At 41.9% G+C, this 26,975-nt stretch overlaps 2 protein-coding genes across 2 annotated transcripts in view; one reads left to right on the forward strand and one right to left on the reverse strand.

Annotated features, from left to right (window-relative positions):
- The window catches only part of CMC2 (C-X9-C motif containing 2), a 38,039-nt gene extending 36,232 nt beyond the window's left edge, over nt 1-1,807 (reverse strand). The window contains exons 1-3 of the mRNA XM_024735783.1: nt 1,547-1,807; nt 932-1,068; nt 251-340 (exon numbers count right to left, since the gene is read on the reverse strand). Coding sequence (XP_024591551.1) covers nt 251-340; nt 932-938 — 97 coding nt within the window. The 5' untranslated portion in view covers nt 939-1,068; nt 1,547-1,807. The remainder of the gene's footprint in view (nt 1-250; nt 341-931; nt 1,069-1,546) is intronic.
- Nucleotides 1,808-2,178: 371 nt separating this feature from the next.
- On the forward strand, nt 2,179-18,463 carry ATMIN (ATM interactor). The gene is made up of 4 exons (XM_024735784.1): nt 2,179-2,344; nt 12,339-12,464; nt 13,046-13,245; nt 13,938-18,463. The coding sequence occupies exons 1-4, from the start codon at nt 2,315-2,317 to the stop codon at nt 15,754-15,756; spliced, it is 2,175 nt and encodes a 724-aa protein (XP_024591552.1). The 5' UTR covers nt 2,179-2,314; the 3' UTR covers nt 15,757-18,463.
- The last annotated feature ends 8,512 nt before the right edge of the window (nt 18,464-26,975 follow it).

Genomic DNA, 26,975 nt, shown 5'->3' on the forward strand with positions numbered 1-26,975 from the left:
AGGCTCACAGCCCTTTCTGGTGCTTTGCAAGGATGTGCAATGAGAGCCTGAACGAGAAAGCCACTATTAATATTGGGTTGGCCAGAAAGTCCCTTTGGGTTTTTCTGTAAGATGTTACAGAAAAACCCAAAGGGACTTTCTGGCCAACCCAGTATTACCCAGCCTAGAGTGGAATCACTTGAGCCTGCACCCTGCAGCCCTCCCAGACAGAGGCTTCTGCTTCAGGAAATGAGATACAGGGAATGCTTACCTGGTATGTGCTTGACGATCCAGAGACACATACGCCATTCAGATGCAGTCCTGGGATCAGATGGAGCAGTAAATGCAGATCCAAGGATCTCTAGGCCAAAGGAATTTAATGCACATTAGGTAGGGTCTCCAAAAATGAAAAAGAGCTCATGTTTACTGAGCACTTACTATGTGGCAGGCGCTGTGCCAAGTATTTTATACGCTTTGTCTTATTTTCATAATAATCCTATAAGGCAGGTGGCATTACTTGTCTCACTCTATTGACGTGAATACCAAAGCTTAGTACTAGCTAGTAAGTGATTGAGCCCACATTAACCCCAGGCAGTTGGCCTCCAGAGCCTGCCCTCTTGGACACTGTGCTGGAAGAAACAATAGCCTGTGGATGCTATCTCTCACACAGATGTGGGGGGTTTTGGGCCCACAGTACTTTTTAATTCAGAATTCGTTACTGTGAAGCAGAATAGTACCCTTCTCAAAGGTGTCCACATCCTGATCCCTGGAATATGTAAATCTGTTACTTTACAAAACAAAAGGACTTTGCAGATGGGGAGGTTATCCCGGATGTCCTGGATGGACCCAGTGTGATCACAAGGGTCCTCAAAAGTGGAAGAGGAATAGAAGAGAGCAGAGGGAGACCTGACTACTGAAGAAATCAGAGTGATGTGAAGAAGCCTCAACTCACCATTCATTAATGACTTCGAGAAGCTGGAAAAGGCAAGTAAACAGATTCTTCCACAGAGCCTCGAAGAAATGCAGCCATGCCAACACCTTGATCTTCACCTAGTAGGCTCATTTCATTCAGACTTCTGACCCCCAGAACTGTAAGATAACAAATCTGTGTTGTTTCAGGCCACCAGGTTTGTGGTAATTTGTTATTGCAGCAATAGAAAACAAATAGAGCTGCTAATATATAAAAGCTGGGAGTTTTCACATAAAAATCTTGAAAAATAAATCCGGCGATACCAAAGACGAGTAGTAGCCGCTGCCCCCTTTAAACAAAGGATGTAACTCCCATTCCGCTGCGGTCCTCACCCCTCCCTTTTGACTACACCTGGCCTCCTACACTCATTTAAATGACCTATCTGGTGGTCCCTCTTCCGACTTAGGATTTGGAACCCTCCTCTGAGCTACACTGTCTCCCAAACAGTAATCAAATTTCAGCAGTTAAAATACAGGCAAGTAAACCTACCCTCCCTAAAATGATTAACTCTGTCAATTATAACAATTCTTTTGTTTGTATAATGTGACCTCGGGCTAGTTACTTCTCTTCAAATATGGGAAAACTTATAATACGTACCTGCTAGGTCTGTTTCGAGAACAAAATGAGATAATGAAAAGTGCATTCCCAGTGTCTAGTAAACAGAGATAGTTGTAATTCACATATTCTCGCCTCTCCTCCTGTTGAACACTTGGGTTATTTCCAATCTTTGGGAAGTAAAGTTCCTGAACGCATTGCTTTTTCTTCTATCCAATTGTGGCCCGAGGTAAGATTTCTAGGAAGGCGAACAATGGATCAGCGGGACCAATACGTCCTACCTGTCCCCAGGAACCCCTGTGAAGTTTTGTAACCCGCCCGCCTCATCTGGTGGTGGCTCCTGGCAGACGCGCTCTCCGCTAACCGCACGAGACGCCGCGGCCGCCCGGGCCCGCCGGATGCTAATGAGCCGAGAGGCCCCGCCCCCTTCCGGAAGTCGCTGCGGCGGGAGGCGGGGCGTCCTAGCTGTCCGGGCTGAGGTGCGGGAGCCATGGCGGCCTCTGAGAAGGGTATCTGAAACAGGTGTGAAAGACCCAGGTGAATTTGGGCTTCAAGACACATGGCGCACCTGGTGGCCTCTGAGACGGTGGCGGCAGGGCCCGGGTCTCTGGCCTGGGGCGCCCAGGCTGTGAGGGGAGCTGCCGCCGCCTCGGGCCCATGGGGTCCCCTTCCCCCAAGGCCGCTGATAGGCAGCTGGCCGGGAAGCTCATCCCTCCGTCGGTGAGCGAGCTGTCCCGGGCCGTGCGGACCAACATCCTGTGCACGGTGCGCGGCTGCGGCAAGATCCTGCCCAACAGTCCCGCGCTCAACATGCACCTGGTCAAGAGCCACCGCCTGCAGGTGAGCCCGCCGCGGACGGCGCCTCCCGGGGCCTGACGCGACCGAGCGCCTGAAGCGGGCGCTGGGGGCCGAGGGCGGCCAGAGGCGCGGACGGGAAGGCGCCGAGGTCCGGCCGGCGTCGGCGGGGGCTTCCGAGGCCCTAAAGGGCCAGACCGGGGAGGGGGTCCGGGCGGGGAGAGTGGGACCTAGGAGGCAGGAAGGCGCAGCGGTAGGAAAACCCTGTGTCATGCCACTGCGCTGTCGGGCTCGGGCCGGCCCGACCACCGGTCTCGCACTTGGCGTCGCGGGCATTTCTCAGGTTCGTCTCGTGAGCTCTCACGGCACCTTCGTTCTACTGCAGAGAAACCGATGACGCACCTGCGTAGTGCTGGGCTTTAAACCCGGGCTCGGGTCGAAGCCGGTGCCGTTTGCACCGCACCCACACTGCCTCCTCCTCCGGGCCAGTTGTTAGCAGGGAGCTGCAGCGTTGGCAACATGTTCCACAGTGTCGGTAAACATCACCTTTGCTCAGGGATGAGACCTAAGGGAAGTTTCTCCCGTGAATCTTGTTTAAGAGGGGACACGGTATATAATAACAGGACAATAATCTGAACGTCCCTTCCACCTTACGTAAAATGGGGCGACTTTCAGCCTTCAGTGCACATCTGCGGAAAGCTTCTTGAAAATCCAGATGTCCAGCCCCATCCCAGACCTATTAAATCATGATTTCTCAGTCATTACAATAGGAAGTTTACTTGCACCACTTCTTCAAGTCTTTCTAGGCCAACAGGGGCATAATTCCAAAGCACGTTACTGAAAGTTTTGCGAGTATGTAGCTTTCGGTGGTCTGAATTGATTCAGGAGTAAGTTTAAATTACCTCGCCTCTTGCATGTCCCGTCTGCCCTTCAGGTAAATCTTCCTCAGAAACGTTTTAAGAATCAGGTTTCTGATAAGAATTTAACAGCAGAAAGTTTGAGGTGATGGTCTCTAGTAGGGCAGATGTGATGCCCACGAAGGGCAGCCCCCTTCTAGCACCAGCTAGATACCGAGGCAACAACGTCCTGAAGTGACGATCAGGGAGGCCCGATCGGGAGAGGTACATGGAGGTACGCTGAGGAAGACCTTGCAGGTGGGGCTGCAGTTTCCCTGCAAGTTCTGCGTTTCTTCCACAACACAAGTGAAGTAATTCTGGGAATGGTCTTCGTTCTCCTGTTTTCTCCTCCATCCCGAATTTTAATTAGACACTTCCTTTTCTTAACCATATTTTATCTTGAGTGGATGAACTGTATATTTGCAGGAATTCTTCAGCCTAATCCCTGGGTTCTCTTCAGCTCATGTGTAACAGCCATCATCCACCTTCAGTATCCTCCCCTCACTGGTAGACAACTAAGGCAGACGTTACATCTCTGAGCACAGAGGAAGCTGCCAGTCTGACCACGACTCTCTTTGTGTTGGCCTGAACATCACTCTCGCAAGCACTTTTTAACAGTTTACATTGTTCTTTTCTATGGAATTGCTGTCAGGGGCTGTGTCTCTGTCCAGACTTTGTGAAGCATCTGTTAAGCGCAAAGATACCATTTACTTGTCAGGACTAGTATACAGTGGGTTTGGTAGTATGCAGTAGGTTTATTTCTAATAATGTTTTTAAAATACGTAAAGTTCAGGAATTCTGAAGCTACCAATCCGAAGCATATAATAGGCCTAAGAAGGAGGAATATGTTTGAGGCAACTGTAAATTTTAACAGTCAAACCTTTACTTGGACCTTAGCACAGCAGAGTATCAGCATCCCCCCTTGCTTAGAACCTGTGTGAAGCCATTCTTCCAGTTTTAGTCATTTTTTCAGAGTTCTCTTGTCTGCAGACAGCACAGCGCGCTCAAGATTGCTTTCTGAACGGCAAATCTTGAACAACCGAAAAATGGACTCTCCTGAGTTTCCTTCCTGAGTCACTAGAGAGACCTGTTTCAGCAGGAATTAAAGAAACCTCACTCTGAACCATCGTTGTTTCTTCCATGTCAAACAGGCTCACTTTCCTGCCTTGTTCCGTCTTTCTAACCATGCAGCCCCTGAACATCTGCTGTCTTGGTGGAAAGGGGGTTCTTTTTTTTTTAATGAAGGTAGCCTATGTGACAAAATAGCCATATCTGTATAGTGTTGCCCCAGTGTGGTGAATCTGTCCACACATTTGGGAGCCAAGTAGTAGGCTCTTGAGTTCAAACATTACGCTTGACCCTTGATGTTCTCAAAGTATTGGGAGGAGGGAGGGGAAAGAAGGAGGCCTAATAAGGAAAAGAGCTGACTGAGAGCTCCCTGTGGCTTTGAAGATGGGCTGCGTTTGGACCAGAGGCTCCACTAGCAGTCCAGTGTGCTCCTACGGGCCCTGAAGCGTGAGTGTATCTGCTTGGCAGATCTGCGTCGTATTCAATGGCAATTTTTCCCTTTGTTCTCTTGGTTACGGCTACTTACATAATTCTAGTTTCTGTCCTAGTTGTTGTGGGTTTTTTTCTCCTAGATTATGATAATATATATATTTTTTTAATTTATTTTATTTATTTATTTTTGGCTGCTTTGGGTCTTCGTTGCTGCGCACAGGCTTTCTCTAGTTGCGGCGAGCGGGGGCTACTCTTCATTGCAGTGTGCGGGCTTCTCACTGCGGTAGCTTCTCTTATTGCTGAGCACGGGCTCTAGGCGCGCAGGCTTCAGTAGTTGTGGCTCGTGGGCTCAGTAATCGTGGCTCGTGAGCCCTAGAGCACAGGCTCAGTAGTTGTGGCGCACGGCTTAGTTGCTCCACAGCATATGGGATCTTCCTGGACCAGGGCTTGAACCCATGTCCCCTGCATTGGCAGGCGGATTCTTAACCACTGCACCACCAGGGAAGACCCTATGAAAATATTTTATTCCCGTCCCCATTATTTGTTGTAAGGTTCTTATTTATTTCTAGTGTTCAGAAGATACCCTGCCCTCAATCAAATACTCCCTTCTTAATGATTAACAAATCCTTCTGAAGGATGATGAATAAAAGTGGAGATAGAGTTGTAAGGTGTAAGGTACATGATACCTTTTGGTTTTTATGTGGGTTCTTCAGATATATGTCTATATTCCATATCCTGTAAGTAAATCTGGATATATCCTACTCCAGCCTTGCCTACAAGGGGATCCATGGAGAAATGAAAGCTGGTGATTCAGGGAAAAGAAGAGTAGGAGTAAATGGGCATTTCTTGATTCTTTTATCCTTCATGTTTGAAAATAGTGAAGGGGACAGGGGCCCCCTTAAAGAACCTCTTATCCAACAACACATATTTTTAAAACATGGCTTAGTGGATTTTGTGTTATGTTCAGTCCAGGGGTTTGCTTTTAATGATTTGCCAGGAATTTTTTTTTTTTTTTTAAGGAAAGACAATGTTCCAAGTTGCTCTATAGATCATAGTGTACAAAGACTTCTAATTTTAAATTTACAATAAGACAACAACAAAGCAAACTACTTTTCTTCTTGGATATTTTTCCGCAAAGGCAGAGAGATGCTAGAGTAGCTATAATGCCTTTTCTTCTTTTTTTTTTTTTTTCCCAATTTGTGCCACAGTTCTTACACTCCTTTCCTTTTATCCTCGCTTCATCGGGGTCCTTCCTCTTGCTTTGCTTTTCTTCTCTTTGTTTACTTTTGTCCATCTTGTTTTTCAGTTATGTCCTCTCATAGGTTCTTTTTCAAATTCTTTTACTTAAAATGTTTTATAAACAGGTACCCAAAAGGTACAGAAAGCATGAAGTATCTTTTTCAGTTATGCACACGAAAGGCACAGTTAAAAAATATGTCTGCTAAGTTTTATTCTAGAATGTATATAGCACTTCAGAACAAAAACATCACTTTCTTACTTCAGTTCATGTCTTATTGTGCCATTACCATTTCTTATTACCCCATTCTCATCTCAGAGCTTATTTTCTAAGGACAAGAATGGGAAGAAGGTCAGGAACTGGGGAAGAGAGGTGGTGATGGGGAGGACTGAGGAGTTGGCCCTCAGAAAGCAGGAAAGCGACAGCGTCGGGTTGTTTCCACACCTGTAATGACAGCAACAAGGAGATGTTGCTGATGTCCAGTATGACTGCCTTTAGTGTCTCATCCTGGTGTGTGATACAGTTTTGACTTAGATGGCCACTTAAACATATTCAGTATAATGCCCCAAGTTTCTACTGAACATTTACTCTTTTTAAAACATTCCCAAGTGCAACAAAGTTATAAATATATTCCTCCTTTTGAAAAGGTTTGGGGAATTTTAAGTAATTCCATTAGATATAACAGAGGAATGACGGAAAAGAAGCATAGTTTGAAGCTATATAGTACAGGACTTTGGACGTCCCAGTGGCTAGAGGAATTTGGACTTGGGGAGTGTTGGGGTGCCATTGAAAATGTTTGAGTGAGGTAATGTCATGATCAGAGGTATATTTTAGAAAGGTGAATGTGGCAAAGTGTGAATGAAAAAGAAATTGAAGGTCTAGAAATTAGTTAAGAGGTTAGTGACAAAGTCCAAACAGAGAGTCAGGAATACTTGAACTAATGATGGTAGCAGTGAGAAAGGAAACGCGAAGAGGTAGTAGGAGACATTTTTAAAGCATAACTGCCAAAACTTGGAAGCACCCAAGATGTCCTTCAGCAGGTGAATGGATAAATGAACGATGGCACATCCAGACAGGGGAATATTAGTCAGCACTAAAAAGAAATGAGCTATCAAGCCATGAAAAGACATGGAGGACCCTTACATGCATATTACCAAGTGAAAGAAGCCAATCTGAAAAGGCTACATACTGTATGATTCCAACTAAATGATATTCTGGAAAAAGCAAAACTACAGAGACAGTAAAAAGATTAGTGGTTACCAGGGCTTATGGGGAAAGGTGTCATGAATAGGTGGAGCACAGAGGATTTTTAGGAAAGTGAATATACTCTGTATGATATTATAATGATGGATAGCTGTCATTATACATTTGGCAAAACCCATAGAATGTGCGGCACGAATAGTGAACTCTAATAAAATCTATGGACTTGGGTGATAATGACGTGTCAGTGTAGTTTCATCAATTGTAACAAATGTACCACTCTGGTGAGGAATGTTAATAGTGGAACAGGCTGTATTGGGGTTGGGGGGGCGGGGGCGCTACAGTGTATGGGAACTCTCTGTACTTTGCGCTCAATTTTGCTGTGGATCTAATAAAATTTCTCTTAAAAAATAGTTTATTAATATTTTAAAAAGTGAAGTGAACAGGTATATTGAGAACATGATAGGGAGTTTGAAAAGGGATAATAAAAGGATTGCTAAGCAAATTGAAGATGTATTAGAAGTAAGCATGGGGACTTCCCTGGTGGTCCAGTGGGTAAGACTCCATGCTCCCAATGCAGGGGGCCCGGGGTTCAATCCCACATGCATGCCGCGACTGAGACCCAGTGCAGCCAAAATAAATAAAAAAAATTTTTTAATTGTCCTAGCCTTAAAAAAAAAAAGAATTTTAAAGCTTTCTTAATATTCTCTCCGTATTTGATTTTTTCTTGCAGATAACACTAGAAGGAAAATAATATGAGTTTAAAAGTATTTCATTTAAAAAAAGATGAACTGGTAAATGGGATGAGTTTGGTGATTGAGAGACAGTGTTGGTTGTCATTAAAGCTAGCAGAGGCCAGTGTTTCAATAAAAGCAGCATTTCAATCAGACTTTCACAAGGACAGTATTTTTTTTTTTTTTGAGATGAATCCATGGATTTTTCTTTCTTTCTTTAATTGAAGTATAGTTGATTTACAATGTTGTGTTAATTTCTGCTGTACAGCAGAGTGATTCAGTTATATATACTTTTTATATATATATTATTTTCCATTATGGTTTATCACAGGATATTAAATATAGTTCCCTGTGCTATACAGTAGGACATTGTTGTCACTCCATTCTCTTTTGCATCTGCTAACCCCAAACTCCTAATTCGTCCCTCCCCTACCCACCCTCCCCTTGGCAACCACAAGTCTGTTCTCTGTGTCTGTGAGTCCATGTCTATTTCATAGATAAATTCATTTGTGTCATATTTTAGATTCTACATATAAGTGATATCATGTGGTATTTGTCTTTCTCTTTCTCACTTCACTTAGTATGATAACCTGTAGTTCCATCCATGTTGCTGCAAATGGCCTTATTTTGTTCTTTTTTATGGCTGAGTAGTAGTCCACTGTGTGTGTGTGTACACACACACACACACCCCACATCTTTATCCATTCATCTGTCAATGGACATTTAGATTGTTTCCATGTCTTGGCTATTGTGAACAGTGCTGCTGTGAACACAGGGGTGCGTGTATCTTTTGGAAGTATAGTCTTGTCTGGATATATGCCCATGAGTGGGATTGCTGGATCATATGGCAACGCTATTTTTAGCTTTTTGAGGAACCTCCATACTGTTTTCCACTGTGGCTGCACCAACTTACATTCCCACCAACAGTGTAGGAGGGTTCCCTTTTCTCCACACCCTCTCCAGCATTTATTGTTTCTAGATTTTTTGATGATGGCCATTCTGACTGGTGTGAGGTGGTACCTCATTGTAGTTTTGATTTGTATTTCTGTAATAATTAGCAATGTTGAGCATATTTTCATGTGCCTGTTGGCCATCTGTCTTCTTTGGAGAAATGTCTGTTTAGTTCTTCTGCCCATTTTTCGATTGGATTGTTTTTGTTGTTGTTGAGTTGAATGAGCTTTTTGTATGTTTTAGAGATTAAGCCCTTGTCAGTTGCATCATTTGCAAATATTTTCTCCCATTCCATAGGTTGTCTTTTTGTTTTGTTTATGGTTTCCTTTGCTGTGCAAAAGCTTGTAAGGTTGATTAGGTCCCATTTGTTTATTTTTGCTTTTATTTCTGTTGCCACAAGGACAGTATTTAATGTAAAGTACTAGTTTAGAGTAGCTTATTGACCTTAAGTTGGTTGGCAAAAAGCAAAAGAAGCAACAAAAATCTCCACAGCCGATAACTAATAGCTGTAATAATTAATTGAGTGATTATATGATAAGCACTGTTCTAAGTCTCTTAAATTATTCACTAAATCCTCACAACAACCCTGAGGTAGATCGTACTATCATGCCTACTTCACAAATAAGGAAACCAAGACAGTTAAGTTTTTCAAGGTCACAGGAAAGGAGCAACGTAGAGAATTCCATATTCCAGAACCCATGGGTTTAACCACTGCACCATGGTTCTTAAGCTAGGCTACACACTGGGATCATCAGGGGAGATTTTTAAACCAAATACCAAACCCACCCCAAACTAATTATATCATTACCTGGGACTGGGACCAGGCACAGGTATTTTTTTTTTTAACGCCTCAAGTGATTTTTCACAGGCCGCTAGATTTGAGAGCTGCTGCCCTACACTGGACTGACTGCCTTTCTAAAAGTGCTCTGCCTTTAGTATGCAGTCTAAAGCATGAAAACAGTACCAAGAGGTGTATAAATTAGTTTCTGCCCTTAAAAAATTTAGTTAAGGAGGCAGGAATTGTAGAAGGAAACGATAGTTTACAAGTTGTTAGCTGCTACCTTGGAATTCAGACAAGGAATAGAGCTGGGTGGTGAGCAGAACAAGAAAGTGCTATTTATTGAGAATGTGAGCGGGCTCCATGGCAAGCCAGTACTAGATAATCCTGAGAGTTAACTATTCTCTCTGTTTTTGAAATGAGCAAACTGGCTCAGAGATTAAATAACCTGTCTAAAGTCATGTGCCTAATCAGTGGTGGAAATGGCTCACAGGCCTGTCCCTGCCGTGCCCTCTTCCCACCGTTGCATTCTGCCTGCACGGAGACAGTCATCCGAGAGTGGCTATAGAAGGTGGAAATGGAAGTGGGAAGAGTGTTTAGGCTGAGCAGGGGAGTGTATGAAAAGGGAACAGAAAAAGATATGGTCATAATGGTAGATTGGAGGCATAATGAGGAGATGGGATTTTATTTTATTTATTTATTTATTTATTTATAAATTTTCTTTCTTTCTTTTTGGCTGCGTTGGGTCTTTTGTTGCTGCGCGCAGGCTTTCTCTAGCTGCAGCGAGCAGGGGCCACCCTACATTGTGGTGCACGGGCTTCTTATTGCGGTGGCTTCTCTCGTTGCAGAGCACAGGCTTTAGGCACGCAGGCTTCAGTAGTTGTAGCATGCAGGCTCAGTAGTTGTGGCTCGCGGGCTCCAGAGCACAGACTCAGGAGCTGTGGCACACAGGCTTAGTTGCTCCACGGCACGTGGGATCCTCCCAGACCAGGGCTCGAACCCGCGTCCCCTGCATTGGCAGGTAGACACCTAACCACTGCACCACTAGGGAAGTCCCGGGATTTTATTTTATATGCCTTTTTAAAAAAAAATAGTATTTGGTGATATATACAAATAATTTTTTGGAATGTCAAATTTGTTCTGACATTAGAAGAGGAAGGAAAATTATTTAGGAAACCATTTAAATAATCCAAATGAATATGAATATCTAGACAGTATAGTGCAATAGGATTATAAAAAGATGGACCAAGGTAGAAGACATGGAGGAATAACTGACTACATTTGATATCATTGAGAGATAAATTACGTTGTTTAAAAATGAAACAAGAATAGCTTCTTTTCCCCTCTACATGAGTGGACACAGACTCAACAAGATCAGCATGTTCCTCTTGAGATCCAGTAGGAAAGCAAACAGAGGGAGTCCTAGCCGCACGGTTATTTGTTTCTTCTCTAGATGCACACTGATGGAAGCGGAGGAGGTGGGCGTGTTCCAAAAGTAGTGAATCCTTTCCCATCACAGCATCTAAGGACTAAAAGGTCTAGGTGCTACAGCGGTAGCTGAGGCCTGAGCACGTGTCCAGTTGTTTCCATCCGTAGTGGGGAGGTCCTTCCCCACCCCAACCCCCCATCCACACACCTTCCTCTGGGGCCAGCTGGGGGTTGCCAGATAAGAATTATACTGGAGGTCATAGATTTCTCACTCCTGAGGTATGTGGGCTCATCAAGGGCAACAAGACAGCAGTTTAAGCTAAATTAACTCACCAATTATTTTAAAATTCCCAGCCAAAAAGTCAATCACATACTTAATAAGAAAGGATTACTAGGATGAGTTAATATATATAAAGTGCTTCGAACAGTGCCTGCCACGGTAGAAAAAGCTATGTTAGCACTGGCCATTATAATGATTACTGAATTTCAAACAGAGCATGGTGCCCATATTCACGCTACTGTATAAAAGTTGTGTTAACTAGCTTTAGCTACTTTAGGGGGCATTGTGGTGATCAGAGAAAGTCACAGTTCTCTTTATCAGGAAGACTAGATCATAGTCAGGTTTTTTTCAGAGACTCACACTAATTCAGTGGGGTTGGGATAAAAAAGAAAGGAAGACTTAAGGATGATACCAGGTCTTGAGCCTGAGAAACTATAAATATACCACTTAACAATTAGAGAAGCTGGCTTGAAGGGCAGAGATTTTTAAGTCTAGAAGGAGTGCTAAAGGAATGGATAGAAGATTTTTAAACAATATAGTTGGTTTTTGTTTATTTTGTTTTGAAAAATTTTAACAGATTCATTGAGCTATAGTTTGCACATGATATAATTTACGCATTTTAAGTTCATAATTCAGTTACTTTTTAGTAGATTTACAGTTGTGCAACCATCACTACAATCCCAAATTTTAGAACATTTTCATCACCCTAAAAAGATCCCTTGTGCACATCTTTACTTATTCCTTGTTACCACTCCCAGCTCGTTCTGTTGGGGTTTTTTTGTTGTTGTTTTTTGCGGTACGCGGGCCTCTCACTGTTGTGGCCTCTCCCGTTGCAGAGCACAGGCTCTGGACGTGCAGGCTCAGAGTCCATAGCTCACGGGCCCAGCCAGTCTGCGGCATGTGGGATCTTCTCGGACCGGGGCACGAACCCGTGTCCCCTGCATCGGCAGGCGGACTCTCAACCACTGCGCCACCAGGGAAGACCATCTGTTGGTTTTTTTAAGATAATTATTTAAAGTAATTTTTCTTTTGCAGGATGGCATAGTGAATCCAACAATAAGAAAAGATTTGAAAACTGTACCAAAATTCTACTGTTGTCCAATTGAAGGATGCCCTAGAGGCCCTGACAGACCATTTTCTCAATTTTCTCTCGTAAAACAGGTATTTTACTTGTCTTTAAGTATACTTCTCTGAGGAGGAAATGCAGATGTCATAAACCTCATGTATTCTAATTACTTACCAATCATAACTAGAGAATTGAGCAGAAAGCTGCTTGTAAGGACAGCCACCCAAGTCTCCTACTTGGGGAAAAAATGAGTAGGGTGTAAGTGAAGGAGACATGGCTTGTTCTGGAGGGGAAGTTGTCCAGAAGTGGATTTGGAAAGAAAAGAAGACCAAGTCAGCAAAGTATGATAAACTGTACTTCCAGATCTCTTGTGTGAATCTGCATGCTTTCAAGGTCAGAGGAGCAAAAGCACAAAGGAAATGTTCTCCCAAGGGATTAAGAAACTGCAGGGAAAAGAATAATTTCAGAAGCAGCTATCTTAAAGAGGAGGGAGGTACCCAGCCAGTGGGGAAAGGGATGATTCTGGACTGGAAGAGTTGCCTGCTTGTACATTCTTTTGATTTGCACTGCTGTATTGTATCATGTAAAATCATTGTTAATTTGGGTATGTTGATGGTTTTTGAAATGTTTTGAGCAGTTGCAGTTTTTCATTTTAGTCCTTTTGTGTTCTTCCTAGCACTTTATGAAAATGCATGCTGAAAAGAAGCATAAATGTAGTAAGTGCAGCAATTCGTATGGCACTGAGTGGGACTTGAAAAGACATGCAGAGGATTGTGGTAAGACCTTCCAGTGCACATGTGGCTGTCCCTATGCCAGCAGGACTGCGTTACAGTCCCACATCTACCGAACTGGCCATGAGATCCCTGCAGAACACAGGTAAAGGGGAAAAAATGGTGGCCCAAAAGCCAATAGCTATGGGAAGATTTTCAAATGAAATTTCCTGTAGAGCCATTAGTGTGGGGAGAAAGGAGGAATGGTGGAGAAAAGATGTGACATGAAGAAGGGAACTTTTGGAAATGGCAGCAGTACTAGCAAATGATCCACATCTACTTGACCCAACTGTTACTTATTCTTTCACCAGCTCCTTTTGAGAATCGCTTAATTATTCCCAACTGAAAATCTATTGGGTTTTCAATTCTTCAAAAACTTCCAGCGTTTTCTGTTAGAGGGATACTAGATTATTGAAGAGTTTTTTATCATGAAACTGTGCTTCATTTGAAAGGTCATATTTATAATTGGACTAAGAGCTTCCTACTTTAGAAATGATAATAGTTGCGTTATATAATCTGTTAGCTTCCTGATGCTTACGGATCTAAGTTGAGTTCTGGTACTTAGCACTTTACTCAAAAAAAGGTGTGCTTCCCTGTTTGCATGTTTCTGAACTTCTACCTACCATATATTGATAATAGGCCGAGTTACAAAAGAAGGGATTTCTCTTCGCTGGGTTGAATCTGACCTCTGCTGTAGATGTGGGAAATAGAATTTGTAAGTGAAGATACAGTGCCAGGGTTGATGAAGAAAACTGCAGTTTAAAATTGTTTTTCTCTTTTTACTGTCATTGTTTTCAGGGATCCACCTAGTAAGAAAAGGAAAATGGAAAACTGCCTGCACAACCAGAAGCTGTCCAGTAAGACTGTTGAATCACTGAGCAACCAAGCAACCCCAAGACCAGATGCTCAAGAACTAGAAACTTCAGAAATAAAGCTAGTGGCTTCGTTTGAAGATTCTTGCAGCTCTAATGCCAGAAAGCAGACTCTTCCAACACCTCCAAGGTATCCTCAGAAGTTGCTTTTACCAAAGCCCAAAGTGGCTTTGGTTAAACTCCCCATTATGCAGCTTTCTCCTGTGCCTGTCTTTGTGCCTACAGCCGACTCCTCAGCCCAGCCTGTGGTGTTGGGTGTCGATCATCAGGGCTCTACCCACGGTGCTGTGCACTTACTGCCCTTGTCCGTCGGAACCCTGATCCTCGGCCTAGATTCGGAAGCTTGCTCTCTCAAGGAGAGCCTCCCTCTTTCAAAAATTCTAAATCCTGTTGCTGTTGAGCCAGTTAGCACGGGTGTTCAAGTGAACTTGGGTAAAAGTCCATCTAACCCTTTACAAGAACTAGGGAACACATGTCAGAAGAACAGCATTTCTTCAATCAATGTACAGACAGAACTGTCTTATACCACACCACACTTTATACCGTCTGTAGAGTGGGCTAGCCCTGATTCCTCTGTGTCATCTTGTTCTCAAACTGATTTGACATTTGGTTCTCAAGTTTCCCTTCCCATTAGTGTTCATACTCAAACTTTTTTGCCCAGTTCTAAGGTAACCTCATCTATAGCGGCTCAGACTGATGTGTTTATAGATGCCAGTTTCCAGTCAGGTGGGATCTCCAGAGAAACTCAGACCAGTGGAATGCAAAGTCCAACCGATGATCGAGTACAGATGGACCAAGCTGTAATGTGTGGAGACATTTTTGAGAGTGTCCATTCGTCATATGGTGTTTCTACAGACAGTATTATAAGCAGCAGCTTAGTAGCAGAGACTGTGACTCATGGTTTGTTGGGACCTCAGAACCACCCTAAAACTTTAAATCAAGATATTGAGAAATCTGCACCAATTATAAACTTCAGTGCACAGAATAATAGTATACTTTCTTCACAGAATATGACAGATAATCAGACCCAAACCATAGATTTATTAAGTGATATAGAAAACATCTTGTCAAGTAATCTGCCTGGTCAGACACTGGACAATCGTAGTCTTTTGTCTGACACAAATACTGGACCTGACACCCAGCTCCCATCTGGCCCAACCCAGAATCCTGCAATTGATTTTGATATTGAAGAGTTCTTTTCGGCCTCAAATATCCAGACTCAAACCGAAGAGAGTGAGCTTAGCACCATGACCACGGAGCCAGTCTTGGAATCCCTGGACATAGAGACCCAAACTGACTTCTTACTTTCAGATGCCTGTGCCCAGTCCTACAGTTGTAGGGGAAATTCTAACTTCTTAGCCCTTGAAATGTTTGACACGCAGACACAGACGGACTTGAACTTCTTTTTAGACAGTAGCCCTCATCTGCCTCTGGGAAGTATTCTGAAACACTCCAGCTTTTCCATGAGTACTGATTCATCTGACACAGAGACCCAAACTGAAGGAATCTCCACTGCTAAAAACCTACCTGCTCTAGAAAGCAAAGTTCAGTTGAACAGTGCAGAAACACAGACCATAAATTCTGGCTTTGAAACTTTGGGGAGCTTATTCTTCACCAGCAATGAAACTCAAACAGCAATGGATGACTTTCTTCTGGCCGATTTGGCCTGGAACACGATGGAATCTCAATTCAGCTCTGTTGAAACCCAGACATGTGCAGAACTGCACCCAGTCTCCAACTTCTGAAAGTGGAATCCACATGGGGGATGGCATTTACAGTTGGTTCCCTTATGGATTTAGAAGATGGAGAACGGGGACAACAGTGTTAACTCTATTGAATGTACTTGATGATACAGTTACTTCGATTATCTGAGGTTCTTTGCCCTTTGTACTGTAAACATGAAATTTGTGTAAAAATGTGTGAGTGTATTATAAAGTATAAGATGTTGATCTAACAAGAATTGTTTTTGTGTTGCCTACATTTGCCCTTTCAGTGTAGTCTTCCCTTCTTAAAAAAAAAATATATATTTCACATCTTTAAAACCCATCTAGCCATTCACCTGAAGCCAAGCTCAGCAGGACTAGAGTACAGACTTTTCAAACCTTCAAAACACTTTAGTCAAAGTATGACTTACTTAAATTGCACCTAAAATACTTTTGCCAGTGCTTGTTAGAAATTCCTATGTCCCAATAATGTCTAAAGAAGTCTGACGCTGTACCATCAGATTTAAACACCAACAGCTTCATCTGCTTTGACATCTTACTCTCCCCTGATTTGAAGACACAAAGGAAACTACACTTGTCTTTAGCTTTTGAGACAATTTTCATATAGTCAATGCCATCCCTCCTCTACGTGAACTCTTACTGATACCAACGTTAAGTGTATAGTACTTTCCTCACAAGACGTGTTGCTGTAAAATTATTGCTTAAAGAAGTAGCGGCAAGCACTTAGTGTAAATAGTGATCCTTTCAGTCTAAGTGACAGTAAGTCACCCCAACTATGGAAACGCTGGGCTGTGAAATCATGCCTGTTAGCCCAGACTGGAGTGTGTCCTACGAGCATCTCTCCTACTCTCTACAGAAGGCCAGGACGGTGCTCCAGAGCTGCTCCTCAAAGCTCACCCACCAGCTGAGTCTGAGTTTTTCTCTCTAAATGTTTAAAGAAAAATAACATAAGGAGAAAAGGACATTCCCCCCTAAATTTCAATAGTTTGCATAAGCTTGATAGGGCAAGAGTGCAATCAGCAGCTATTCTAAAGTGAATCTTGTTTTCATCCACCTCTCATTTTTTCCTTAAATGAGGAAACACATTGGTCTAGCAAGGATAGTATTTGTGCCTTGAGGATAGCAATTATAGAACAGATCCATCTAAAGTATGGTGTTCTGCATTTTGTTGCTTTGTTTGTTTAGAGAGGGTAATACCAAACAGTCTTCAAAGAAAATGAGGTGAAGACCAAGTGCTTCAATAATCAAGAACATCTGTGTTTTGAGATGGGTGTGTGGTTAAGTATGCTTTTGGAGTTTTCTGTATTTAGGAGATTCTGAGTTCTTGATTGTTGGCCAACTTTCAGGCAAGGAAAAATCAGTGCAGTCTGTAAATTTTTCGGAGTTTACCCAGAAAAATGCTCTGTTCTTTCTGTGGCACATGCTTATGCTGCTGAAGGCTAAATCCTCAAAATAAAACCTAAGAGGGGACTAAGAATTCATTAAAGTAACTCAGTGGTGTTGCTACTAATTCCCATCCTGTAGAAGAATTATTGGTAGTGGATAAATAACATATCCTGAGTAGATGAACTCAGTCTGATAGATAAAAGTTTGCTTTGGTCACAGTTGCCTATGAATATGGGTTTCAAAACAAACATAAAGCCTTAACTTAGAATTTCATTATGTTTTAGAGTCATCACTGCCTTAATGTTCAAACATCTATTTAAGTTCTCCTAATAAGGAGAAATGCATGTTTGTTTATGGCTTTTTGTAAATATATATGCAGTGATCTATGGCTTTAAAAAAATTCTGTGTTTCTGTGACAGTGTTTGTTAATCCAGCCAGTAGAGTTATTTGCAGAAAAATGGAGCATGTAATAGTTCTTCATGTACAAGTAAGAACTGTTTCCCCCCAAAACCTTAGTTACCTGAATTGTTCTAAGATTATTTGTAAAATCTGAAACTCAGTGATTAAAGAGAAGTGAGAATTCTACCTTTTGTGTGAATTCTTCAGCATACTCATAATGTGACTTCGTTGCCTTAACTTTTCACAAACTCATCATCGTCTGAAAGTCACACAATGAAATGACTGTGCCTAGTTATTTCCATTACTGTCTTACCTTTGTTCATGAAAATATGCTAACAATTTTCCTAGTAGAAAATGAAAAGACATTCCATTACCAAAACTTCTGGTTTTTTTGGGCCGCGCCATGCAGCTTGTGGGATCTTACTTCCCTGACCAGGGATTGAACCTGGGCCCTCAGCAGTGAGAGCACAGAGTCCTAACCACTGGACTGCCAGGGAATTCCCAAAGCTGCTGTTTTGATGTAAAGTTTTTATTTTGATAAAAACTGCCCTATGATTTAAGTTTTGGGAAAATTTTTTCAAAGGAAATTTGAAAAAATAATTTCAAAGGAAATTACTCTGATTCATTTTTCATCCAAATGTCACCATTTCATAATGGGGTGTCTTTTGTCTTTGTAAGTAATATGGTTCTGGCTTAAGAGCAAAAATAAGAGGGTAGGACTATGACTAGTTCTTTGCTCATACTCAGTCACTAATTGCAGGAAAGCCCAATCAGTGTGTTTGATTCCCTTTAGATAAAGGGAAATAAAAGTAGAAAATTTTTATAGACTTACCTGAAAGATGCAGAGTAAGGTTTGCAGCTACTTTTTTTTTTTGGCTGCGTTGGGTCTTCGTTGTTGCTAGCAGACTTTCTCTAGCTGCGGAGAGCGGGGGCTTCTCATTGCGGTGGCTTCTCTTGTTGTGGAGCACGGGCTCTGGGCACGTGGGCTTCATTAGTTGTGGTTTGCGGGCTCTAGAGCGCAGGCTCAATAGTTGTGGCGCACGGGCTTAGCTGCTCCACGGCACGTGGGATCTTCCCAGGTCAGGGCTGGAACCCGTGTCCCCTGCATTGGCAGGAGGATTCTTAACCACTGCGCCACCAGGGAAGTCCCAGTTTGCAGCTACTTTTGATTGGAAGAAAATGTATCAGTGTCAGGGTAGTTGTGAAGTTGAGTTGTTTAATGACAGGATGATATTTTCATGTAATCCTTTATAGTCTCAATTTTAGAATGCTTATCTTATTCCCAGTCCAAACTTATTATCTAATTAATATTGACTCTGAAGAGTACTTTCTATCATGTATACTTAAAGAAATGCTTCTCAGACTTGTTTTCGGAAGGCTCTTTAATAAAGAGTAGGAGGAACATGTAACTTTGGGGCATTTAGGAATGAAGCCTTTGAAGTCTCAAGTATTATGCAGTTTTATTTTCCTTATATCTCAATATATGTGTGTGTCCTCACCTGAAGTGTGTTAAAGTGCCACAGATTAGATTCGACACTAGGAGAGGACACGTCAGTCTGTTGGCTTAAATGGCATGAATTTAATCTAGTTTTTTCAGCAAGATGTCAGCTAGTCTAATGTTCTTATAGTCAAGAAGATAGTAGACTAAATACCATTGTTTTGCAATGCTTAAATCCAAAGGGTTCTCTCAGTTGTGTGAAATGTATTTATTAACAGACACACTGATACACTAGTTTACATATCGAGAGAAGCAGGCTAAAGAGCAAATGGAAAGGCCTCTCAGGTTGTTGGTGTCCTCAAATTAACACATTTGGGCACTGTAATTTGAAAGTATGCATGTTTGAAAGGAGCACGTGTCAAAGTACGTGAATGAATAAGAGCATTGTCTGTAATACTGAAACTGAAAGAGGGCTAGTATTCAGTTCTTTCAACTTCAGAAAAAATCTAAATTTATATATTGCCTTACTAATAACTAACAAAATAAACACATTTGTAACTTTGTTCTAAATCCACAAAATCAGGAATAGTGAAGGTTGTCATAGGAGAAACTTGTGGTCAAGGCCCTTCCGTTAACTTTTGGTTCTTTACCATCAAGCAAGTTAGTATTACAGGTCATAAAGGCTACAAAAAAGAAACAACAAAATTAAATAATATTCTTTTTTAGCTTATCAGTGAAATAGTCAAATATTTCAGAAAATAAAAAATGGTTTAAAAAAATATATCTCCATGGTGACTTTGTTATTCTCAAAAATATATCTGTTACCTATGTGAACAAAAACTTTTTTTTTTTTTTTTTTGGCCTAAAGGAGTGAGCTGATTAGCATATTATGTGTCAATAAGACCTTGTTCCAAGTTTGGCATCTTCTTATTGCTTTTGCTTGCAGCTTTTTACTCTTTGCTTTCTGGTGATCTAGTGCTTTTTCCATGTCCTAGGTGAAATATTTGGTTTTATGATTGCATCTCAAACATTGTTGCTGCTTAGGACTGAATTTGAAACTGATCCCTCTCCTACTTTATCTTCCTTTTCCTGTGCTGTAACGAGAAATTTAGTGACTTCAGAAATCGTAGCTCGTGCTGCAATAAAAATTTGGCAGGAGTCAATGCATCTGAATTAAATTAATCACAAAAGGATATCTAACCTTAAAATGCTCTTCAAAGACTTTGCCCTATTTAAAAAGTGAGCCTTCAAAAATTAAGATTTTTATAGTATGCTTTTTGAGAAACCATCCAAACTTTGGCAAACTATGCTTTAGGAACTGTTTATATTATCTTAGTTCAGTTCGTGGTAATAGTTTTTGTTTAGCTATATTTGAGAGTCTAGTACTTGTTAATGAATTGTAAGCTGGTATCAGTTTTTTTTTTCTTTTTCTTTTGGTAAGATGTGATGTATTTTAAAACCATTTAAATCCCATTTCTCTAAGGAGTAAGCCTTCAGATTTCAAGTTCTCTCATTAGCTGCCATATGGTATGTCCCTGACAGCCCATTTTCCTGGAATTACATTAGAAAAGTCAGTCATGAGGATTTGGGTGAATAGCCATGAAACTAAACCTTCACAGAGTCATGAACAGTATCAGGACCAGTGGTTTTTATCTCAGATTAGTTAGATTTCTACTTTTCTTCACATACAGAGCTTAAAGCGAATGAAATTGCTGAGAGTTCTTTCACATTTACAGACTTAGTGAATAGTCCTAACCCTCCTGTGGTGCTGGAAATAAGACTAGTTTTATGCTATGTTTTCAAGTTAGCAGTCTTCAAGTTTTAATAAGCGAGAAATTGTTTCATTTTAAAAGATACAAAGGGAAGAAAGGCTTGTAGTTTGAGCTAAATGGGAGAAGAAAGCCATTTTCATATGTGTGTGTGTATATATACACATACACACACACACACACATACATGAAGTATAGATTTTCCAGCGGTTACTGAGGAGGGTCATACGTAGTGTTGACTGCCTCTCAATATTCACAGTGATTTAGCACAAGCAGTGAAGTTGAGGAGAGTACTGGTTAAAAAAGTAGAGAATTCTGAATGATGCCATTAAATGTAAATAAATCAACTTAACATCTTAGAATTTTCTTGAAAACCTTGCCAAAACAATAATGTACATTCTCCTAAAAGAAGGATAAGAGAATGCCAACAGCTCTTCCTGGCGCTAGCTAAATGAGCCCTACTGTTACTCTGAGAGAGACTGTCTCAGAGAAAAGCAGGCCCGGAGTCGCTTCCTTCAGGAGGGAAACCGGGCAGGTGCCCCCAGAAGGCCCTGAAGGACTAGGACAAAACTGAGAGCACCTGTGCTTTCCAGGATGAAGCAGGCAGGACATCTCCCACATTTCCTTTGCCTCTGTGCCAGGGCTTCTGCTTGCTCTGTAAGTAAAGTTGTCAGGGAAGCAGCAAACAGAGGCATTCTAGATAACTAATTCTAGGATTCTAGATAACTAATTCTAGGATTCTAGGTAACTAATTCCCTAAAGCACTGGTCCTCACCTGGGCCGGTTTTGCCCTTGTGGCACTTGGCAGTGTCTGAAGGCATTCTTGATTGTCACAACTGGGAGGGGACTATTGGCATCTAGCGGGTAAAGGACAGAGATGCTGCTCAATATCCCTCTGTGCACAAAACAGCCCCACCACAAAGAATTATCCAGCTCCTAAATGCCAACAATGAAGGTTGAAAAGTCCTGCCCGAGGTATAGGGCCAGTTGGTGGAGTGGAATTGTAAGCACTGCTATGGATGCAATATCAGCTGAGCATTGGAACATTAAAGAAGTATGTGTGTTCACAAAAATAAACTCATAATGGATTAGAGACCTAAATGTAAGACCGGACACTATAAAACTCTTAGAGGAAAACATAGGAAGAACACTCTTTGACATAAATCACAGCAAGATCTTTTGTGATCCACCTCCTAGAGGAATGGAAATAAAAACAAAAATAAACAAATGGGACCTAATGAAACTTAAAAGCTTTTGCAAAGCAAAGGAAACCATAAACAAGATGAAAAGACAACCCTCAGAATGGGAGAAAATATTTGCAAATGAATCGAAGGACAAAGGATTAATCTCCAAAATATATAAACAGCTTGCAGCTCAATATTAAAAAAACAAACAACCCAATCCAAAAATGGGCAGAAGACCTAAACAGACATTTCTCCAAAGAGGATCTACAGATGGCCAAGAAGCACATGAAAAGCTGCTCAGCATCACTAATATTAGAGAAATGCAAATCAAAACTACAATGAGGTATCACCTCACATCAGTTAGAATGGGCATCATCAGAAAATCTACAAACGACAAGTGCTGGAGAGGGTGTGGAGAAAAGGGAACCCTCTTGCACTGTTGGTGGGAATGTAAAGTGATACAGCCACTATGGAGAACAGTATGGAGGTTCCTTAAAAAACTAAAAATAGAATTACCATATGACCCAGCAATCCCCACTACTGGGCATATACCCAGAGAAAACCATAATTCAAAAAGACACCATGCACCTCAGTGTTCATTGCAGCACTATTTACAATAGGCAGGTCGTGGAAGCAACCTAAATGCCCATCAACAGATGAATGGATAAAGAAGATGTGGTACACATATACAATAGAATATTACTCAGCCATAAAAAGGAACGAAATTGGGTCATTTGTAGAGACTGTCATACAGAGTGAAGTAAGTCAGAAAGAGAAAAACAAATATCGTATATAAACGCATATATGTGGAACCTAGAAAAATGGTACAGATGAACCAGTTTGCAGGGCAGAAATAGAGACACAGATGTAGAGAACAAACGTATGGACACCAAGGGGGCAAAGCGGCAGGGGGTGGTGGTGGGATGAATTAGGAGATTGGGATTGACATATATACACTAATAAAATATATATATAATAGATAACTAATAAGTATAAAATAGATAACTAATAACCTGCTATATAAAAAATAAAATTCAAAAAAAAAGTATGTGTGTTCAGAACGTACAATACCCAGAATGACGCTGATGTAAACACTTTAAGTGATTATGACATGTCGGCGTAGATTCATCATTTGTAACAAATGTCCACACTCTGGGGATGCTGATCCTGGGGGAGGCTGTGCATCTGTGGGGGGGGAGAGGGGGCATATGGGTAACCTCTGTACCTTCCTCTCAATTTTGCTATGAACTTTAAACTGCTCTAAAACATTGTCTTAAAAAAAAAGTACATGCGTTGTTTATAAAGAATGTGTTAGTAAAGTTGAATTCTCATAGTCTTATGTAAAAAATTTTTTTTCTTAATCTCTTTAGGATTTTTACTATAAGCAACTTTTGAAATGTACAAATTGAAATTCATTTAGATTTTTTTTTAAATTTCACACTACAAAAGCCAGCATCCAAAGGAAGTCTGATTGCAAATCTGCAACAAAAAGAACTGTTCACATTTTGAGTGTCTGGTAATGTTTACAGTCAAGTTAACTGCACTAAAATGACAGAATTAGGAGGGACCCTAGGTATTAAAATCCCCTCATTTTATAGGGCAGAGTCAACCATGTCCAGGGGGAAAGCTGGGCTATTAAAAAAAAAAAGTCTAGTTCTCAGCTCTTGGGAAAAAGGGTGATGGTGCTAGTGTTACTTGTTGCACCGGAGTTACCCTGAGGCTGTGTTCAGGAAGACATACAATAGTTTTGATCTGGGAGATTAAACTTGAAAAGTAAATTTTTTGCTACAACACCTCAAGGTGACACAAAATCAGTATGAGAGGCATGGTATAAATCTGCAGAGCAATGGTGTTTAGACTGGTGCAGTGGAAATTCAAGCAAAACAGGATGAGGAAAAGGGCCAGGGAATGAAGATGGCCCATGGATTAACAGGAGTCCCAAGCAAGGACCCTGAGTCAACAAGTTAGAAAGCTGAGTTCTGAGGACTTTTTTTTTTTTTTTTTTTTTTTTCAGAGCACAGGCTCCGGACACGCAGGCTCAGCGGCCGTGGCTCACGGGCCCAGCCGCTCCGCAGCATGTGGGATCTCCCCGGACCGGGGCACGAACCCGCGTCCCCTGCATCAGCAGGCGGACTCTCAACCACTGCTCCACCAGGGAAGCCCTCTGAGGACTTCTAAAGAGTGAAGACCCATCAAACTCCAAATGACAACTGGCCATGCCCACAGGATTTCTAGGTGATTTTGAAAAGCTATTCATTAAAGGGAAATGATCCAGCTATTTGTATTTGATCTGATCACCACATTCAGGAAAACCACAGATCAAACCTCTGTTTGATTTGTTTTACATACATTACCTCCTCGTCTTCACCACATCCTATGTCAAATTGTTCCCATCTTACAGGAAGGAATGACATTCTGAAGCCTTCCTTCCTGCCTTATGTGATACTTTCCACCCAGTGCTCCAGCTGTTCCCTCACCTTGGAGATAAGTTGGCACCTTCAGATGCCCAAGGTGCACACCAGCCCTGACTAAACACAAGCTCTCTGTTGATTGGATTCTCCTTGGGTCACAGGAGAAAATGATCCCTGACCCTCATGAATTTGCTCAGGATAAAAAGAGATAATACCCAGAAGAGGCTTTGAACTCTTAGAACAGTGCCTTGCCAATTCAAGTGGAATTATTGTATCATGTGACCGGCTAGTAGAGCTCGGGTCAGAGTTTAGCCTGGGCATCAAGCGCACAGCACTGAATCTCTCCTGGCTCCAGTGCCCCAGTTAGCCTGGCAGACAGTGGGAGAGTGTTGCCCGTGGTACCAGGGACCACCCTCGTCTGCCCTCAGTCACAACCACAGGAGCCCGTTTCTTCCCCATCTGACTTTTCCGTAGCCCCTAAACTGCAGCACTCAGGCTGCACTGGACCTGAGCCCAGACACCCAAAAAGTCCCAGATGCGGGACTCCAACTGTGCAGCTCGGCCCGCTTGGCCAACTGGGGGAGCCCGCAGGGAGACAGGCTGGGGCTCCGGTGCTTCGGGAGAGGTTGAAAGCAAATTTGATTCTGGGTTCAAGTCATTTTATAGCATGGTCCTGGAAGTACAGGTAAATTTCACAATAGGGGGCAAAGTCCAGAATAAAAAGAACATAGCTAAAAATTAGGGAAAGTCTCCCTGAGTAGCCAAAGCCCTACATACTTGTCCAAATGTCGCCGGGTCTTATTCTTAGTCTTCCCTTTGGCCTTGTCCCTCGTCTCTCTGTCAGATCTATACTCTATCTTTCCGAGGTTTCCAGCCCCTACGGCCCTGCCCTTGCCCAGGAGCATCCCCACACCTCAGCCTGGCCTCACCCAGTAGTTGACCTCAGGCCCTGCAGGAGCCCTCTGTCAGGTGCTGCCACAGTTCCACTCGGTGATTTTTTTAATTTCAAAAAAGAATAGGGGTTTGGAAAGCTTTACTAATGAGACAGCCAAACATAACAGAATGAGGGGTGAAACACAGAGCCCTCCATGCTTGGTTTGGGGAGGACTAGAGGAACCAAAATCTAACTGAGATCATCACCTGGAGGTAGGAAGAGGGCCACTGGCACTGAATTATAACATGCTTAACTCCTTAAAATGGCAGGATTTTTGTTAGTGACCTAGAACCCTAAGGGGGGCTGCATTCTAGTAAACATTTAGCCTTTATCTAAACTTGGACATCAAAGACCAGTTCGGATGTCCTGATTTAATCTGAATAGAAATTGGGACAAGGCCTAGAGTGACTATCCACAGAGAAACAATTTAAACCACGGGCTAACACAGATAAGATATCAGAGGGCCTTTAACAGGTACTTGAATAATTACCTAAAGAAAAAGATGCCAAATGCAAAGCATTCTTATCTAGTCACAGAGGGATCTTCTAGTCAACATTTTGTTGACCAAATTATTTGCTCAAAAAAGATACTACAAACCTTTAAATTTGGCCCTTCCTTTGTTCAAACTGGCTCTCCTCAATTCTAAATTATTATATGTTTACCCCTAAAGCTATAGAATTTATAATCCTTACCTCAACAAATGAGTTTTTCTTAAGAAAAAAAACATTATGTTGTAACTTGGATCAGTTCAGACTGCCTCAAGATCTCAACAGGTAAGTACATCTGGGCTGAGCAGGTGGGCTTTGTCCCTCATACTGGTGGATACTTTTTCCCTCCCAATCAAACACTTATGACTGCTTTACATAGTGAGCTTATTCATTATTCTGCAACTTATAAAGAGGGGCTTGAAAAACAACTGACTTAGGTGGGCAGGCTGCCAGAGCTGGAGGGTCCTCAAACAGTACTGGGTCCAAGACCCCCACTGTCCAGACACAGTGAGAAATCAGGGCCTCTTCTTGGGGATGAATCCAGATGGTTTCTTCATTCAGAGAAGAAAGAATGAGTAGAACCTGTTAACTGCTTCTAGACTATAAAGTGTATGACCTCAAAAGGCAAAATACGCCTTTCAGTGACGGTTGTACTATAGTTACTCCTGTAAAGACAAACCAACAAAACAAAACCAAAAAACCTAAACTCAAACAGACAAGACATCACAAAAAACAGTTATGGAAAGCAGATGTTTACAAATACAGTCATATATTCTGTCTGCCCATCATTTAGGAGACGGAAAGCCTAGAGTTCAAGTACAACCTACCTTAAGCACATGCCAACTATGTAATTACAGAGCGGCTAAATGGTTATGCGTATTACAAAATGGTTCTTCAGAGCATTTCTCTACATAGCATTGTCACTTCACATTTAAAATAGAACTCATTTACAAAAGTTTAATTTATATACAACTTCAGGAGATACGCACTCGGGTAAAATGAGGGGAGAGGAAAGATGGAAGAAGGAAGAAAGTCACAGCCCCATTCCATACTTGTCTGTTTGGGGTTGTCGAGTTCCCAAATAGTAGTTATAAGGTAAGACTGGAGGAAGCATGTGTGCTGACAATAATCACAGCGACATTTAAAAAAAAAAATTATTCTTAACCTGCCTCCCAAGATGAATTTTGTAGAATGGTAAGAAAAACTTCCCAGACACAGAGACGAGCATGAG

The sequence above is a fragment of the Neophocaena asiaeorientalis genome, unplaced genomic scaffold (genome assembly GCF_003031525.2).
Source record: "Neophocaena asiaeorientalis asiaeorientalis breed wild unplaced genomic scaffold, Neophocaena_asiaeorientalis_V1.1 scaffold40, whole genome shotgun sequence".
NCBI classification, from domain to species: Eukaryota; Metazoa; Chordata; class Mammalia; order Artiodactyla; family Phocoenidae; genus Neophocaena; species Neophocaena asiaeorientalis.

Coding starts and splice junctions, on each gene's coding strand:
- ATMIN (XM_024735784.1), top strand. CDS start 2,315: ATGCACCTGGTCAAGAGCCACCGCCTGCAG. Junction 2,345..12,338: donor TCAAGAGCCACCGCCTGCAG/GTGAGCCCGCCG, acceptor TTTCTTTTGCAG/GATGGCATAGTGAATCCAAC. Junction 13,246..13,937: donor GAGATCCCTGCAGAACACAG/GTAAAGGGGAAA, acceptor CATTGTTTTCAG/GGATCCACCTAGTAAGAAAA.